This window comes from Ipomoea triloba, chromosome 9, assembly GCF_003576645.1.
Source record: "Ipomoea triloba cultivar NCNSP0323 chromosome 9, ASM357664v1".
NCBI classification, from domain to species: domain Eukaryota; kingdom Viridiplantae; phylum Streptophyta; class Magnoliopsida; order Solanales; family Convolvulaceae; genus Ipomoea; species Ipomoea triloba.
The window spans coordinates 25,828,526-25,847,829 of NC_044924.1; the positions used below are offsets into that span (position 1 = coordinate 25,828,526).

General features: G+C 33.8%; 1 protein-coding gene, 1 non-coding gene and 1 pseudogene across 3 annotated transcripts; 1 reads left to right on the forward strand and 2 right to left on the reverse strand.

Annotated features, from left to right (window-relative positions):
• Nucleotides 1–5,915: 5,915 nt before the first annotated feature.
• LOC116029824 lies at nt 5,916–6,781 on the reverse strand (annotated as a pseudogene).
• Nucleotides 6,669–15,411, reverse strand: LOC116029357 (glutamate--tRNA ligase, cytoplasmic-like). Of its 2 annotated transcripts, XM_031271324.1 has the most exons (7): nt 15,114–15,411; nt 14,544–14,697; nt 10,499–10,595; nt 10,209–10,362; nt 8,564–9,642; nt 7,790–8,257; nt 6,669–7,229 (listed from the first exon to the last, which is right to left on the reverse strand). In XM_031271324.1, the coding sequence occupies exons 2-7, from the start codon at nt 14,678–14,680 to the stop codon at nt 6,984–6,986; spliced, it is 2,181 nt and encodes a 726-aa protein (XP_031127184.1). In that variant the 5' UTR covers nt 14,681–14,697; nt 15,114–15,411; the 3' UTR covers nt 6,669–6,983. The 2 variants fall into 2 exon arrangements, with proteins under 2 accessions (XP_031127184.1, XP_031127185.1); XM_031271325.1 differs by lacking the exons at nt 14,544–14,697; nt 15,114–15,411 and adding an exon at nt 11,805–12,041.
• Nucleotides 15,412–18,934: 3,523 nt separating this feature from the next.
• On the forward strand, nt 18,935–19,007 carry TRNAE-CUC. Its single transcript has one exon. It is a non-coding gene; the product is annotated as a tRNA-Glu (tRNA).
• Nucleotides 19,008–19,304: the final 297 nt, after the last annotated feature.

The following is a 19,304-nucleotide window of genomic DNA, read 5'->3' on the forward strand; positions in this document are numbered from 1 at the left end:
ATATATATATATATATATATATATATATATATATATATATATATATATATATATATATATATATATATATATATATATATATATATTGCACGTTGATTTGATGAGTTGATATGATCTAACGGATGAAAATAGGCTGCACGGCCACACCTAATGATCAGGCCACACCTGATCATGACTATATATATATATATATATATATATATATATATGTATATATATATATATACATGTTACAAAGCACACCATTCTACGTACTAAAACACACCAGAGGACCGATAAAACACATCATTCCACACAATAGACCAAATGCACCTATTCACTTAAAATTCATCAATATACTTAATAAAACACATCATTCTACATATTAAAATGTACCACGACGTGCCTCATGTCAGATTATAAGCATACACTATTTACACATATTAGAAAACATGTGCTAAAATATGCACCATTCTACGTATTAAAATGCACCACAACGTGTGTTAAAATGAACAATTCCACTTATTAAAAATCTGCATCCCAAGATTATAAACATGCACTATTACACTTATTAGAAAACAAATGTTAAAATACACACCATTCAACGTATTAAAATGCACCAGATGACAGATTAAAACACACCATTCCACAGCATACTTATTAGAAACACGTGTTAAAATACACATCATTCAACGTATTAAAATGCATCAGACGTAGTATTAAAACACACCATTCCACAACACAGTTACACATCACTCTACGTATGAAAATGCACCAGCGGATAGATTAAAACACACTATTCCACAGCACAGTTAATGCAACAACATACGTAATAAAACGCACCACAACATGTATTCAAACGCACCACACTATGTACTAAAATGCACCATTCTAAAAAAAGAAATTTGTTTGTTCTTATTCTCTTTTTACACCAACACTTCATTTTAATTTATATAATATTAGTCCGTGCATCGCACGGGGCAATAGCTAGTAAATACTAAAATTGCCATAATAACCTCACTTAAACATACGCGAATTTCAGTAGGATTAATGAAATTAGACGGTGCAGATTAGGCCGCATGACCGCACCAGAACTCGCCGCCGCATTTGAACTATATATATATATATATATAATCAAATCTAAGCCATCCAAATAAAAAATTATAAAAAAAAAAAAACAAACAAACACAAAAGATTAGACCACATGTTCTCACTTGGAAGTGATTCTCATACAAACCAGATTATATGTGTGTGTGCGCGCGCGCGCATGCGTGTGTCCGTGTCTTTGCATATGTGTGTGTGTGTGTGTTTGCGTCTGTGTATGTGTTCGATTATGATGATGCTAACTCTTTTAAAATTGTGTTCAGAGTCCCCAAATTTTTTCGTGTATTTTGTTTTTTATATGACTCATGTAAAGGCCAAAATAGGACTAGACTTAGTTGCTCCATATTAGTTAAACACATCTACACCTGAAAATTCCATGTTTAGTGGATTATTGAGCAGTAGAGTTCATCTTTGGCAAAAGGCATCCAACAAATCTTATAATAATTGATTCCAACATATTATGATAAATTGTACGAAAGATCTTTCTAGCAGACTTGTACGTGTTTAGGACCTCTGATAGATTTCTGATCATTTTATAGCCACTAAAATCAAAAGAACTATCTAAGTCAAGTACGGCAAATCCTATTAAGACAGCAAATTTGAGGTCTACCAGAAGATCAGAATTACATATGGAGATATTAAGATCTGATAGTGAAGAACATGCATTTTTGTGAAGAATGTTGTTCTAATGATTTTAAGGAATTAAGCAAGTAACCTACATGTCTTGGTTTGCAACTAGCATAAAAAGCTACTTTTCACATGTATTTGCACAATACTAGTGAAAACCCCATGTGCTAATTAAGGACAACAGTGGAATAGAGAATTCTTGAACGACTATAAAAATACCATCTCAATTTCTTTCTCTATTACTCATTTACTTTAACTATTTGATCGAACCCAAACACACACAGACACTTTTATATCTTTCCAAACCATTCAAACAAGCTACAAATCAAATTTGGTCAGCTTAAGACATTCACTGCGTAAACTCTTAATACATTTATTTTATCAAAACATTGTAAAAAGACTATTCAATTCAACCCCACTCCCTATTCTTTCAATAAACTTCTGCTTGCACAAGACCAACAATTGGTGTCTGACCGGTTGCTCGCATGACCAACTAAGCTTATCGACTCAACGGATCTTTTCATTTTCAAAAAGTTCATTCTTCTTTTGTAGTTAATTTTTAAAATAGTTTCAAAAATATCAAGTTTGATCCCTAAATATTCATAAGTTGAGTTTAATGAATGGAATACTCGCATGTAGATCCACCTTGCACACTACACAGTCGCATGTGGTCTGTAGTTCAACATAAACCCATCTGTATTTGAAAGGTGAACATTGCACCACAATCAATAGATCTAGACATTTTTCATTCTGACTATATATGTCGACTAACCAATAAAAGAATGGACAAATGATGATCACATATTAAAATGCCTCGACAACCATATTATGCAAACGCTAAGTAAGTCAGCTTATGAAAAGATGAAAGGCTACACCAACTCGGTAAAGGATTTCTAAGACAAGCTGATTGAACTCCCCATCGAAATTGAGGAAATATGGGAGAATAAGTTAAGCGTTGTCGTGGAACAATTTAATTCCTTTAAAATGTTACCGGGGGAACCTATTGAACAAATAGAAACTCAATTTATTAACAATTTGGGTGAGTTATCTATTTTGAAAAAGGAAATCCGTCAACAAAAACTCAACAATAAAGTTTCACATGATTCGCACACAAGGAGTTTGCCTATACTCCAACATAATCCTTGTTCTTGGATCTTAAGAGTCATGAATTTGACCTTATGAGACTAGACAAGAAAGAGACTGCAAATGAGGCATTCGAGATGTTGAATTGTCTACATCTGAATCCTCTGCAAAGTCGTCAACATCCAAAAATAAGGAACAAAAGAAAAGATGGCATTATTGCTTAGGAAATTCAAAAAATTTCTTAAACCCAACCAAGCTAAACTAGAAAGAAGCTCAAAACGACATAGATCATCTTCGGATGGAAAGGTAAGAAAATCTAAAAATTCGGAAGATACTACTGAACGTCTTTGTTACAACTACATGAATGTATTTATATGGTTGAAGAAGGCAAATCTGAGAAGAAGATTAGAAAGATCGGATCGAAAGAAAGATGGTAAGAAAGAGCAAAAGAAAGTTTTCAAAAAAAAAAAAAAAAAAAGAGCAAAAGAAAGCGCTTATGATTAAAGAACAAGGAACTTGAGAGCTCACACACTAGTGACTCCTCAAGTTCAAGTTCCTCGTCACATTTAGAGGATGAAGCATTAATGTGCTTACTATTGGAGAATGGATCCTCTAACTCGTTGGCAAATCTGGGGATAAGAAAATTTACCATACACAATGCAGAGATTAGGTAGATAGAGGAGATTAGCTCCAAATACCTCATGGTAAATGAACAAGAAGAGGTAACTTATGCTTCTTCCAGTTACAATTCAACTAATGCTTCTTCTGGGACTCGCCGTGATACATTCTTAGTAATGTTAAGAAAATTCAATACAATCCAAAAGGAGCACAAATCTCTAAAAGCCAAAAATTTCTAATTAAATGGTTGGTACTAGGGGTGGGCATTTCGGTTCGGTTTATCCGAACCGAACCGAACCGAGCCGAACCGAACCGAACCGAACTAGTAATACAAAATCGAATAGTCCGGGATTCTTGTAAATCGAACGGTTCGGTTAAAAACCGAACCAAACCGAACGGTTTAGTAAAAAACCGAACCGAACCGAACTTTATTAGGTTTTAATAATAATAATAAATATATATTATATATAATAAATATATATAAATATATATTATATATTAAATTAAATTATATATATATATATATATATATATCCTAAATTCATTCCAGTGGAATGAATAAATTCATTCAGTGGAATGAATTTTGCCAAATTCATTGATTTCATTCGTCCAGTTTACTGGAATGAAATTTCTGTTTTGGAAATTCATTCCAGTAAACTGGAATTCCAGTTTTGGAATATTAGTTCCATTTTTATTTTTTATTTATTATTAGTTTTTTGAATACAACTGGCCATATTACATTGTAACATTGTTCATTTAATTTTTTAAATTTATTTTTCAGCATTAGTTTTATTTTTTATTTTAATTTGTTTGAATTATTAATTTGTTATGTTGGTATTTAATATTTAGATATTAGACTTTGGATTTGGGTTATGTGGTGTTTCATACATAGTTATTACGGTGTCCCGTTAAGTCGCGGCGCCCCCGGTCGCATTGTCGTGTAGGAAATATTGAAATTCGGGGGCCGTAAACCGAACCGAATTAAATCCGAACCGAAACCAAACCGTTTCAAACCGAACCGAAACCGAACCGAACTCTAATGTTAAACCGAATGGTTTAGTTTTTTTTTAAAACCGAAAAACTGAACCGAAAACCGAAATGCCCACCCCTAGTTGGTACCAATTCTTGTATGACTAAAGAACTAAAACACTTCAATAGTCTTACTAAGGAATTGGACAATCCCAAGGCAAAAAAACAAAAGATTGAGAGAGGAGTGCACATTAAGAGAAATTTGAGAAGAAAAATTTCGAGAGCTTATTGATATATATATATGCCTACAACTCCAAGTCAGACCTTGCTAGCAATACAAAATCCTATATGTGCATAGAACCGAATTGAATTTCCTATATGTGGATAGAACCGAATTGAATTTTATTCCTTCATCTTCTAAGGCACTACAAAACATAAGACTGATGTCTTAAAAAAATATTGTATAGTCTAAATAAGCAACAAGGGCATGGTATGGCATTATGTCTACTTCTTTTAGTTCAAAAAGGTTTAATTTTTGTCAAGGGCATGGTAGACAAAACTTTATTCTGAATTGAAGATGATGGTTGATAGTAAAAATTGTAGCTAAGTATTCACTATTGTACTTGTATGCATGAATATATGAAGAAAGAGCGAGCAATTGGCTCCAAAGAGCCTCATCTTATTCAATGTTAATTTGTAGAGAAAGCGGGAGAAAAATGTGAGTGTTCTCTTGAGAGTGTTGTAGAGAGAATGTGGTAGAGGGAAGAGAGTCAAGAGAAAGAGTGGAAAAGCCCCCCTTTCAATTGTGACTTTGTGAGTCAATGGCCTTTATAGGCCCAAAGTATTGACTAACCAACCTTGACCCGAACCGTTTGACCCTGCCCCAACTACAAAACAAGGGCATAGAACGTATATAGAGGTCAAACTCGAAGAATATTCCCTATCAATAGTCATATTCTTCTAATGCAAATCTACTTGGGCTCGTCATCTTTTGTCTTCAAATCCAAAGCTCTATAAAAAGTTTTTAAGTCTCATACAAGGCAAATTTGAAATGAGCATAATTAGTGAACATAATCCACTGCACTCTTAAGGAAATAATGGATTCAAAGATACCAACATTGGTAAATAGTTATTAACTGATAGCTATTAACTAATTGAGTTAGTAAATTTAACTAATTAATAGCATTAACTAATTGTAGAAAGTTGTTTTGTAAATTAATTAGAGAAAATTGCCATTTTGATCCAATGACTATTGTAGTAGTGTTAATTGCTATCCGCGACTTTAAAAAATGTTAATTCCGTACCTTGACTATGCATTTTTCCTCAATTTTGGTCCCGCCGGCCAAATTTCCGGCCAAATGTGACCGGAAAAAATTAAATCTCATTTTATCCTGAATTGAAAGGGACAAAATAGTCTTTCTTGACCCTCTCTTCTCCGAACACCGATGAAGCGGCGCGGCGTCGGACGGTGCATCCGAATCTAGAGTTATATACAGGAAAATGAGTAATTAGATTCACAAAAATCATTTTCTTCGTTAAGATTTCATGGGTGGAGCCAGGTTAAGATCGAAATTCAGGTCTTTCTTGGCAAGCCCGTCGTCGAAATGGCTCTCGTCCACCACGAAGGATGAGTCGGAGTCGCTGTGGGCGGTGGCGCCTACTGCGGCGCATTTGCTGGGTCACCACGCCAAGTCGCCACACGGTGTCAAACAGCAAAACCGGTTGGCTGTTCTGCAGAATCGCCATCGCCGGCGTGAGCTCCGGTCTCACTCCCGGAGCTCTCCACAGTGCTGCTGTGACTGAGGCTATGGTTCTCCAACGACAAGGGGAAGTTAGTCTTGGCTTTAGGCCCCCGGAACTGCCGAGCCACGGCATCATAAGCACCGTCCGACGCCACTTCATCGGTGTTCGGAGAAGAGAGGGTCAAGAAAGACTATTTTGCCCCTTTCAATTCAGAATAAAATGAGATTTAATTTTTTTTCCGGTCACATTTGGCCGGAAATTTAGCCGGCGTGACCAAAATTGAAAAAAAATGCATAGTCAAGGTACGGAATTAACATTTTTAAAAGTCGCGGATAGCAATTAACACCACTACAATAGTCATTGGACCAAAATGACAATTTTCTCAATTAATTATTAGCTAATTACATGCAAAAAATAACTTTCTCAAAAAGCTCATCGAAAAAATTGTTTAGCGTCTTGAAGAAATAAACTGTTACAAAAAACTAATTATATTTATTGTTTAACCAAATCAAACAACTAATAGTGATCAAATAAGTCAAAATTAATTGATAAGCTAACTATGGCCTAAGAAATAAAAACAAAGCCAAATAGCATACAAGGTATACATTTAGGAATTGTATGAAACTAATCAAGCAAAAATGGTCAATACATAATGCATCCCCCTTCTTTCTGTCAACAAAATGTATCAAAATTAACACAGATATGGAGACTCAGATCAACAAGAAGAATTACTCAAACTTGAAATCATTAATTGGTAAATTAGTGAATTCGCATGCTTGTGCATTTCTAGAAACAACAAAATTCCAAGTTGATGAATCTCCTTTTGTCTTCATACATTCAACGTAGCTGGCACCAGTAATTCATTGGTGTTTGGCATCTGATGCTGCAAACCTCATTACAGGTTGCTGTTTTCCATCTGGAATGGCAAAGAGAACAATTGGCTCTGTTGTCCTGACAAAGGGAACGTCGCATCTGAAGTAGCCTTTTCTCTCCACCTGCAATATATCACCTCTCTTCAAGTCTCTCATGTTTGCATCCCCAAACGCACAAGTCTCCTTTTTTGTGCAGGGGTTGACGACGTCAACGAAATCTTCATTTTCCTCAAGCTGCAAAAGAGCACATGTACTTGTCAAAGTAACAAGGAAAGACACTCTTCTCTCAACTAAAACATTGTTTTGAGGCCACTCACCGGTCACCGTGGCTAAGTGACCCATCCCCAAAATAAAGGCCACACAGATTACAAAAACTCTATACATTACAGCCATCATCTATACCCAAAGTAAAATCTAGTTCCTCGTCTCATTGATAGCTCCAGAAGTTCCCAAAAGGTGGAATCATGTATAGCACAGGTATTTAACTAGTTGAAATATTTTTTTCCCTACTTGTAGCTTATGAAAATGAAGTCTCTTCTCCCAAACCTAAACAAAAATTTTCAATAGATTTTTTTTTAATATCTAAGATAGATTCTGATGGAATGATCTAATAAAAGAATAACTTCACAGCAGAAACATTTAGAAAAATGACGTTTAGTGGCCTCGACCGTCAAAGGTATCACACTTAGATTGTCAAGGCAAATGTGAGCAAGTTCAGTAACCAAATCAAAAACAAACACATGAATAACACCTAGTTATCCGATTATCCCTTGTCTGAAATGTATGTGTCATACCTTCTTTTTGGTGATTAAATAGTCAAAATCAACCAAAGAGAGCTTCACAAGTTCATTTGTATGAGGAAGCCAGGTGAGCTTCAATTTGGTAGTCTTCACAGAGCCTTCAAGATGCAGTACCCCAGTCAAATTTACAACTTTCCCCTGCTCATCTTTTTCTATACTCTTTACAATAGCATTACCCCAATCCATTAAAGTGACTTCTTCATCAACAGAAATCAACTCCGCATCGGCATAGTCAATCCAAACTCTTTTCGAGTAAGTGGTTACCTTAACCCCAGCACCTTCATATTTCTTGTGCTTTGGTATGGTACGTGTAAATGGATCTTCTGGCCCATTACTTAAAGTCAATAAGACACGTCTTTCTGCTATCACAGCAGTGTGCCGGGGACACACAGGATCAATTATCTTCTTATTAATGGCCCACAGCTTGTCCCACTCCATGAGATTCAGATTCTTTGAGGCTCCCTAACAATCAGGTAGAATCTATATTAAGTTTCAAGACACAAATCTACAATTTGTGATTGTTATGACGTATCACTTACATGTAATAACAAATTCTAGAGGACATTTATGATTTACCAGATATACAAAATTATCAAGCATGTATATAGACAGAACAAGTTACTTCATCTGCCTCCCAAAATTGTTAGGAAGGGAAAAATAGTTTTGAAAAAAATAAATGATAGGCCAACTCAAAACCATCATGACAATGGACAATTCCTTACTGCATTTATGTAAAGTCAATCTAAAGTAGAAATCTAAGTATCTTACTTGTTCAAGAATGAACTGTATCAAAGCCTCAATCTTCAGCCCTCTGCGCACAATTCCTTGCACAGTAGGAAAGCGTGGATCATCCCACCCTTCGACCAGTCCATTTTTAACAAACCACAGCAGCTTCCGCTTACTAAGTAGTGTATAGACCAGGTTCAGCCGACTGAACTCATATATGTGAACTTTTTGGAACCCCATATCGGTCTGTATCCGGTAGTACTGATCATTGCGATCATGGTACTCACTGGACCTAAGTGCATGTGTAATGCCTTCAGTGGCATCAACAAAGGGGCAAGCAAAATCATAAGTAGGGTACAGTTTATATTTGGAACCAATCCTATGGTGTGCAGTGTCATTGCAGCGGTAATATACTGGATCTCTAAGTGACTTGTTAGGATCCTGCATATCCAACTTCCCTCTTAGACAGCACATCTTACCCCTCTCAGAACCAGCAATCATTTCCTTCCATAATGCCAAATTTTCCTCAACAGTGTTGTTCCTACACTTTGATTCTATACCATTCATTCTTTCCTCCTTCATCTGTTCTCGTGGTGTATCATCAACATATGCTTTCCCCTCTAGAATCAATTTTTCAGCCATCTCCATCAACTGAGGAAAGTAGTCTGATGTGTATGTTACAGCTTTGTATTTAATCCCCAAAGTCTCAACATCTTTCAAAAGATTATCCACGAACTCATTACTTTCTTTGTCTGGATTAGTATCATCAAAGCGCAAAATGACATCACCTTTATACCGCTCAGCAAAATACTGGTTTAGAAGTGCAGCTTTAGAGTGACCAATATGAAGAAATCCACTTGGCTCAGGTGCAAACCGCAACCGTACCTTGCCAACCTCAGCATCTGGAAGATCTACCTCAAATGTAGAAGCAGAAGGATTAGCATTTGAAACTTTCTGCTCATTTACTTTGGTTGCTGCCTTTGTGGAGCCCTTTTTCCCTATATATGTTGTGATGACTTCACCAAGAACAGCTTCATATGCTACAAATATTGAGTTGAACCACCTAACCAGATTTTGGTATTTCTTTGATCTTCTAAGACTTTCCCATCTCTGTCCAGCTCCTGCAATGATTGGATTCCTATATATTGATCAAAGTGAATATAGAGGAGCACTTAAGACTAAGATTGTGAAGCCGGTTTACGTAGATAACTTGCAATTGATAATGGCTATGGGAAAAGGGTAAGGAGCTTCAGAGCTTGGCTGTAGTTCAGTTGTTAGCTTGAGCTTTCTGGTGACTAGCTAACCATTCCCGATAAAAAGAAACAAAATTGAAAGCAAAGAAGTGGAAAGAGGACTTTAGACTGATCAATCAAGTTGATATAAGGACAAGAAAAATAAATAAATAAATAAATAAATAAATAAAATACATAAATAGAGGCAAGCTCTGATTTCCATGTCTTATATTACACATACATTCCTTTACTTCTAAGCAATCCAACTATATTATCTTAGCATGGCTAACTACGAATTTTGCCAAGAGCAGTTTGACTTAGTGCCAAGGCAGGCTGATTTACAAATGTAAATATAGTACCAGTTTGATCTAGCAATCAGGTAGGTCAGGAAAACACCTAAAAATAATTCCTGAATACTATCCATGCATAATTATAGTACAAGTGCACACATTTACCTGCAAGACCAGACCAGACAGCAATATCTGCAATTGAAAGACTATTCCCAACCAAAAATGTGTGCTGCATCAGAAATTGGTCCACATAATCGCATGCTCCCTGAAATTCAGAGCCAGATGCAAAAGTAGGGGCATACTCCAGCCATTCGTCTATCTATAACCAAAAAAAAAAAAAAGGATGGAAATATTACAACAAAAGCAGAAAGGTAAAGTACAGTGCCTGGATACCAAAAAAACATTATTTTAAAAATTCCAAAATATATTGAATGGAAAAAAATTGGATAGTGCACCTGACTAGACTCAAACGAATCCCGCTGGTATAATCCAGGAGTGCTTTCTACACGGCCAATATACCTTAACAGAACAAAAGTTCCCCGCAACTTTGATCTGTGCATTACTCTTAGTTAGCATATGGAATGCAAACAAGAAAAGTCCAAGGAAATTATAGGTCTGTATAATTTATTTATCACTTGCAGGGACTATTGAGCTTAAAGATGTTATCTTACCCAAAAGTTGTCATAAATCGAATCATGATATGAGACCTCAAATATGCCTTTTTATAGGTAATTGATACCTAAAAAGGCTAAGTGCTGTAATACAGATTTTCAGGTCTATTACTATCACAATTTCATATATATATATATAAACATGATCACAAGTCCTATGGCAGCACAATAACCTTAGTATCAATAAGTATCATACACAATCCCATCTGTGCATTCACTCACGTAGATGAATAGTCAAGCAACTGGTTTTAGTTATGATTTAATTTCTTTCCCCTTAGTTAAGGCTTCACACACTTCGAATTCAAGGTCCAAGGATGCTTGCAACAGCTATAATACCATCTCTGATCCCACAGCTATTGCAGCATTTCCACTTTCACTTTGATTGCATTTGGTCCCTTGAATTTTACAAATTACAAATTGACCAAGTTTCGTCCAAAATGTCTAAAATGGCCACACTTTTACCAAAATTCATACTTCTTCAAATGAGTTCTGGACATTTTGGACTAAATTTGGTTGATCTGAGAAACCAAACGTGGTTGAATTAAAAATCGATAACCAAAAGTGGAAATGTCATTATAGAAGAGACCAAAAATGGTATTAAATCCTTGCAACACATCAAATAAAACTTAAGAGAACAAACATTCCTTGCAACTTAAATCATTACATAATAGTTACTTCAGGAAATTGTTCTCTGTTTCTGTTTTCTAATACGTAGTATTTTAGTTTTCATTCTGTGTGCTCTATTTTCAATTTTCTATTTAGAAAACTTGTTTACTAACACTCATTTTAAAAAAAAAAAAATAGACTAACTTATAAATTAACACAAGTTTAATTTCAAATGATTTTTAGACCTTATATTTAAAATATTTTTGGTTATGTTTGGTTTAATAAATGGAATAGATATAACTAATACTTTTAAGTTTAATATATGTAAGATTTTTAAATTTCATATCCGAACTAAATTTATATCCGTATATAAGAAAACTAAAAATATGTTTTATATATATATATATATATATATATATATATATATATATATATATATATATATATATATATATATATATATATATATANCCGCAACTTTGATCTGTGCATTACTCTTAGTTAGCATATGGAATGCAAACAAGAAAAGTCCAAGGAAATTATAGGTCTGTATAATTTATTTATCACTTGCAGGGACTATTGAGCTTAAAGATGTTATCTTACCCAAAAGTTGTCATAAATCGAATCATGATATGAGACCTCAAATATGCCTTTTTATAGGTAATTGATACCTAAAAAGGCTAAGTGCTGTAATACAGATTTTCAGGTCTATTACTATCACAATTTCATATATATATATATAAACATGATCACAAGTCCTATGGCAGCACAATAACCTTAGTATCAATAAGTATCATACACAATCCCATCTGTGCATTCACTCACGTAGATGAATAGTCAAGCAACTGGTTTTAGTTATGATTTAATTTCTTTCCCCTTAGTTAAGGCTTCACACACTTCGAATTCAAGGTCCAAGGATGCTTGCAACAGCTATAATACCATCTCTGATCCCACAGCTATTGCAGCATTTCCACTTTCACTTTGATTGCATTTGGTCCCTTGAATTTTACAAATTACAAATTGACCAAGTTTCGTCCAAAATGTCTAAAATGGCCACACTTTTACCAAAATTCATACTTCTTCAAATGAGTTCTGGACATTTTGGACTAAATTTGGTTGATCTGAGAAACCAAACGTGGTTGAATTAAAAATCGATAACCAAAAGTGGAAATGTCATTATAGAAGAGACCAAAAATGGTATTAAATCCTTGCAACACATCAAATAAAACTTAAGAGAACAAACATTCCTTGCAACTTAAATCATTACATAATAGTTACTTCAGGAAATTGTTCTCTGTTTCTGTTTTCTAATACGTAGTATTTTAGTTTTCATTCTGTGTGCTCTATTTTCAATTTTCTATTTAGAAAACTTGTTTACTAACACTCATTTTAAAAAAAAAAAAATAGACTAACTTATAAATTAACACAAGTTTAATTTCAAATGATTTTTAGACCTTATATTTAAAATATTTTTGGTTATGTTTGGTTTAATAAATGGAATAGATATAACTAATACTTTTAAGTTTAATATATGTAAGATTTTTAAATTTCATATCCGAACTAAATTTATATCCGTATATAAGAAAACTAAAAATATGTTTTATATATATATATATATATATATATATATATATATATATATATATATATATATATATATATATATATATATGTATGTATAAAAGATTTTTACATTTGAAATCCGAACCAAATTTATATCCGTATACACCGAACCAATGATCTATTGAGTTCAATCAAAATCTAAAACATGGTGTAGAGTTCAAGTTTTAATTGTGATAATGTGAATAGTGTCTAGCTTTAAGCACAAGCAAATAAATTATGTTTATATAAGTAAATGCAAGTAGAAAAAATAGAAGATGTTGATAAGTAAAAAAAATATGATAATAAATGTAATCATAGTAATGAATAAATATGTAAGTAGATAATGGTGAGAATATGGTTATAGTGATATATAGCCAAATAGATGATAGAGATTCTATATTCCATTTAGAAAACAGTTTCTAAAAGCTCTCTAGTTTTCTAAAAAATTGGGAAATGTTTTCAATTTTTAAAATGGAAAATTGTGCTAGTAAACATGTTTTTTATTCTCAAATTCTCCAATTTTCCAGAAAAATAGAAAAATTCTCCCATTAGTAAACAGGCCAATAGGTTTGTGCCATTCCTTTATCATTAGCAGACTGATAAACCTATGAATACTATGTTACATACATAAAGGTATAAGCAAAATTATGATGAGTCACAAACTCACAACACCTAAAATATGTTAATATCATAGATCCAAATCTAATATATTTCATTTTGGGTTTTTTTAACTTATGTTCATAAGTCCTATGTTAGCTTAACAATCTTTGCTTCATACACAAGTCACTTGCGTAGAAGCATAGTCAAGCAATTACTTTTAGTGATGTGCAGTTCATCTAATTTGTACAACTTTAGAAGAAGAAAATTTACAAATTTTGGGATCATTTTATATTATAAATGAAGAATCCATGCACTGAAAATTCTTTGGAAATCAGAGTAACACTCAGTAGTGACCTTCGGAATACCATGGTTTATGTTGGGCTAATATATCAAATCAAGGGTGTAGAAATTTTTGTTTCTGGAGTCCAAGCTCTAAAGTTTACACCCAAAAACTTGACCAGTTTGTCTGATCAATAGCTTGTTCAAGGAAATAACTAATCAAAAAAAGACCAGGTTCAAGGAAACTTATAAATCTTTACTTCTAGAGTTCTAGGGTACAGGTTTTTAACAAGAGACAGCCCCTTCCAAGGGAAGAGAATTTTATGTTGATCCCAAGCCAGCAAGTACTTACAATATAGGGTCTTCATGATAAACATACATAATTAGAGTATTAGATTAACTTCTCGAAAATGAAGCAACAAGTACATTGCACAAATCTTTGTTGAAGAAAAAACAAAAGGAGATAATTGCTTCATCATTGTAACCAAGGTCACATGAACAACCAGACATCAATTTACAATCACAAGAAATAGAAAGAGGAACACACAACAGAAAGATTAGTACTTCTACAATGCAAAATCATAAACATAATGCACACTAACAGCCATAATTGCTATCTTATCTAATTTAATCAATTTTTATTAGAATATTCAGATATAAATATACAGAAATATACATGAAAATTTACTCTGAAAAACATGGCATATAATGTCAATAGGTGAATAAGCAGAAGCTGGGTTACCCATTAGGTAGTAGAACTGTGGGTGGAGAACCAGTGCTGAGAGTTGCATCTGCGGAAAAAGCAACACCCGCAATTTTTGCAGCAACAAAGACAGCCAGCGGAGGACTATCAGAGGAAAATAGGATTTTGAGTTCCATAGCAGCTGATTACTAGACTGAGAAACATGAGTGGAGTTCACAACTTCAGAAAGTTTCTAGACAAATTGTAATCTATAACACCAAGAATCATTTGAAACTGTGAAGTATAGCCACAGAGAAAATAAAACCCAACAAGAAAAAAAATAATAAATAATAAACTTCAGCAGGAGAAAATGATTAATAAAAAAACTTAAAATGGTCCTACAGCTTCTACGAAATACTACATTTTCAACATGTGCTAGCTAATCCTACAAAAATTAACAAATAAATAAATAATTTGATTGATTTTTTACTTTAGCCATAAGAATTCACAACTGATACTATACGGCTACGAACAAAAAAAAGAAGCAAAAATCAACTCAAACTTTAGGAGAAAAATATAACTGATCAATTAAACAAAAATATATACGAGTGAATATGAGTCTTGACTCACAGACTAGTGATCAGCAATGGCAGATTCGAAGTGCTATTTCGCGAGGGCGAAGTAGTAGTTCTGGTTGAGTGATCGCAACTCGCCTTTAGCTCTGCCGACTAGGTGTTCGAGCTCAACGAGTCGGATGAGTGGCGAACGGGAGCTCGCCGTTGCCTGAGTCTCGGAAGGCAAAATACAGTTAGCGTATCTGAAGGTAACAACTCGCCAAAAGCAAGACGAGCGACCGTGTCAGAGGAGCGGTGGCGGCGCCAGTCCCGGTGGTTTCTTCTTTGAGACTTGCAGTGGCGGGCTAGGGCTTAAAGAAGAGTAAATTCCCGGTGTGTGCCTGTCTGTGTGTATTTTTTACCTTAACTACAGTTACTTCTTTTTCTTATTTTTACCATACTTTAACCCAAAAAATTTTAAAAAATAAAAAATAAAATAAAAGCATTTTTATTCATTATGTTCTAAGCAAGTCATCTACTAATCCTAAACTTTCAAAATACCTACTCAAAAATTGCTAGGGATGTAAATTGTGAGTCATTAAACAACCTCTCAGTCAATCTCTGTCGTTGACTCTACGCACAAGGAGATTCATCTCCCCATTTTGATCAACTTGGGGAGCATAATATCTAACTTAGGGACTCCAAGGATACAAACTCTAGTAGGTGGAGGCCTAACTCCAAGATCTTGTTGGTGATATTAGACTGGTTTACCACTAGTACTGTATAGCACAATTCTAATAAAAAATTGTATAAAATGAAATAATAGTATAACATAATTGCATATATAATCAATACTTTAAGTCTTATATATAATAATTTATAGCATTATGTAATACACATTTTTGCAAGGAATAAAAAAATGTCATAACATAAATGCATATATCATCAATACTTTAAAGGCTTATATATAATATTTTATAGTATAAATGTAGTACTTTATATGAAAATTATAATATGCAATTTGCATGAAATAAAGTGTCATTACATAGCAGAATTGCATATATAATAAGGAATAGATGATTGATTTGGTCTCTCGACTATGATGTAATTACCAAAGAGTTAATACCCAATATAGTCATCGACTATAGTTGTTTTACTCAATTTAGTTCTAAATGACTTTTTGTGTTTAATTTAGTCCTTGACTTTGATAGTTTTACGCAATTTAGTCCTATGTTAGGAATTTTGTTTGTTGGCTGCCAATAATAGGGTTAACATGGTAATTTCTCTTCTTCTTCTTCTTTTTTTTTTTTGTCAAATTACTCTCTTAATTAATTTCACCCTCTTTCTTCATCGATTAAATTTCCCCCATTATTAATCAACTTTTTTGAGTACTATTAACTTTGTTACAATGCAATATCTGTTCATAACTACTTTCTCAATCTACTGAAGTACAAAGAGTCAATATCGCCTCCACTGAGGTTGGAACTCACCCCTCCCATATGGGAGTGCAACCGGGTGCCATTATTAATCAACTTGATCTTTAATAAAATGAAGGGTAAATACATGCCAAAATTAAACATTGAAAGAGAATACATAAAAGAAAAATGAATTTCACAAAGATGAATAAAGTGGACGAAATCAGAATGACAAGGAATGTGGGATGGAATACGAAGTCAGGCCACCGTGCTGACAGTGCGTTTGCTTTCGGTGCAACAGTGCATAACAAGCTTCCAGTGCGTTTGTTTCCAGCACGTTTGGTCTGCGTTTGCTTTCAATTTATTATCAACAATTGTTGGGTTCTACATATGCTTTAGATTTTTAGGGCTTGTTACAAAGAAGAAGGGGAAATTTAATTGATGTAGAAGAAGGAGGAAATTAGGAGAGTAATCTGACAAAAAATAAAGGGAATGGAAATTACCATGTTAACCCTACTATTAACAACCAACAAACGGAATTCCTAACAAATGACTAAATTGTGTAAAACCATCAAAGTTGAGAACTAAATTAAGCACAAAAAGTCACTTAGGACTAAATTAAGTAAAACCACTATAGTAGAAGACTATATTGGGTATTAACTCAACTACCAAATTTATCATCGACTATCAATTTTACCCAATTAAGCCCTCAACTATTAATTTCGTAACCGATTTGGTCTTGCGTCAGTTTAGTTGTCAATTGGCCGTCTACTTTTAGTACTTTCACGATGATCTTGCATTCCAACCCTCTCGGTTACACCATTTTTTTTTTGAATACAATTGACCCTATTACATTGTAGTACCTGTTCATCTATACTTTTCTCTGTTACACCATTGATTTCATCTCCAAAAGAATTTAACTACCCCTTTCATAGAATTGAAATGGATAATGCTACATACCCCCTCTAAATCTCAGGGTTTAGCTCTCAGATTTTGTGGTTTTAAAGCTCAATAAAAATTACTACATTTTTTTAGTGTTTGTTGAGTCTATTATAAATATTAAATTAATATTTCATTCCAATTTCAATTTATTTAGTTTGAACATTTTCAATACAGTCAGACATTTACATTTTATCCAATTTCATTTTTAATTTTACAAAAAAAAAAAGGTCAAAATAATTATTCTAAAATTCATTCTAATTTCTATGGTTGAACCAAATGTTAGTTGACAATTAGTATAAAACAATAGGTGATTAACGAACAAAGAGTCAACAGATGTCTTCATTGAGGCTCGAACCCACTCCCAGTCAACAGATGTCTCCATTGAGGCTCAAACCCACTCCCTTCCACATGGGAGTGTACACTGGGTGCTGCTTGACCACAAGGTCTTTGGCACAATCTGTAGTTAATATTTGGTTTTTTCAGACTAAAAACTCAACTAACTGATATGGGAAGGAATTATTTTGTGAATTGAACTTCTGCAAGAAAGGGTTAATTGTGAGTTCCATTGCTGACAAAATGAAAGGAGAACAATATTAAAAAGCAAAGGCAGGTGCGTGTTTCCCGCACCTGCCGCGTGCCTAGCTGGCGCGTGGAATGCACGCGCCGCTAGGCGCATAAATATAGCTTCTTTTTTTTTTTTCTTGCTTTCTTCCTCTGCTGATGAGCCTGCTGTCAGCCTTTCATTTTTTTTTTCTTTTTCTTTGTTTCATCTCTCCTCCCCTCTCTTTCCTTGTTGACTTTTAAAAAACTGTGTAATAAACTCCATTAGATATTGTTGCTAAGGCAAGCAGATGGCTAAGAGAGCTTTCATCCACACTCTATTGTAGCCACTTTAATTCCTTTTTGTCCATAAGAAATGAGACCTAAAAAAATGTCCTTTAAACAATATTCAAACTAGTGAGAAACTATAGTTTAATTTTTTGGTATAAACCTATGATGTGTTTCGGGTCCATCCGGCTAATCCCCACTCGCTCCGAAAGGCGAAGGAACTAGCCCAAGGAAAATTGTCACTTATAGAAATCGAACCCGAATTATCCCAAAATTCGTCCCCACAAAGAAACTCGTGCCACTTAAAACTACCCCTTTGGGTTAAACCATAGCTTAATTGATTCAACACTTGTAATTTTTCCATTGGGTTCATTCCACTTTTAGTCTTTTGACTATAGTGATATTTTTGCTTTTAATTATTGAATATTAATTTGATTATGTTTTCTTTTGAATTTTTGAATCAACTAAAATTAGCTACAAACGTCCTACATACTTCATGTGAAAAGTGGTGAATTTCGGAAAAAAAAAATCAAAAATGATAATTTTTAAATATTTTGGATTGAATTGGGTGGATTAAAAAATTTTGAGAGACCAATAGGGGTGAAAATTCTTTTAAAAAATTGTTTCTAAATCAGCAAATTAACATGGTTGATGAAATGCAATCTTTCGTGTTTAAAATATAATATAATTACCGAAAGCAAACTAACACCAATCCGTTGTAGTCTAGTTGGTTAGGATACTCGGCTCTCACCCGAGAGACCCGGGTTCGATTCCCGGCAACGGAATTTTGACATTTTGCGGCCATGTCTTATCCTGCCGTGACACCATTCAGTCCAATTACGTGTACATGTATTAGTATGTATGTGATATGTTTTTTGGAAGAAATATATATATCTAAGCTTTATCTAAATCTATCTAAAATAAAAATATAATAATTGTAAATGAAGGATACCATTCATTTATGTCTATGTTTCTATTACATTTTTTAATACGTTAAGCTATAAAAGTTGCGTATTCAAAAAAAAAAAAAAAAAAAAAAAAAAAAGCTATACAAGTTGTACTATACAATTTTTTGTACAAAA

Excerpts from the sequence above, each read along its gene's own strand:
- LOC116029357 (XM_031271324.1), bottom strand. The coding sequence starts at position 14,680 with ATGGAACTCAAAATCCTATTTTCCTCTGATAGTCCTCCGCTGGCTGTC. Across the intron at positions 10,596-14,543 it reads ACAGTTCTACTACCTAATGG|ATCAAAGTTGCGGGGAACTT; the intron begins GTAACCCAGCTT and ends AGTAATGCACAG. Across the intron at positions 9,643-10,208 it reads TGTCTGGTCTGGTCTTGCAG|GAGCTGGACAGAGATGGGAA; the intron begins GTAAATGTGTGC and ends CAATCATTGCAG.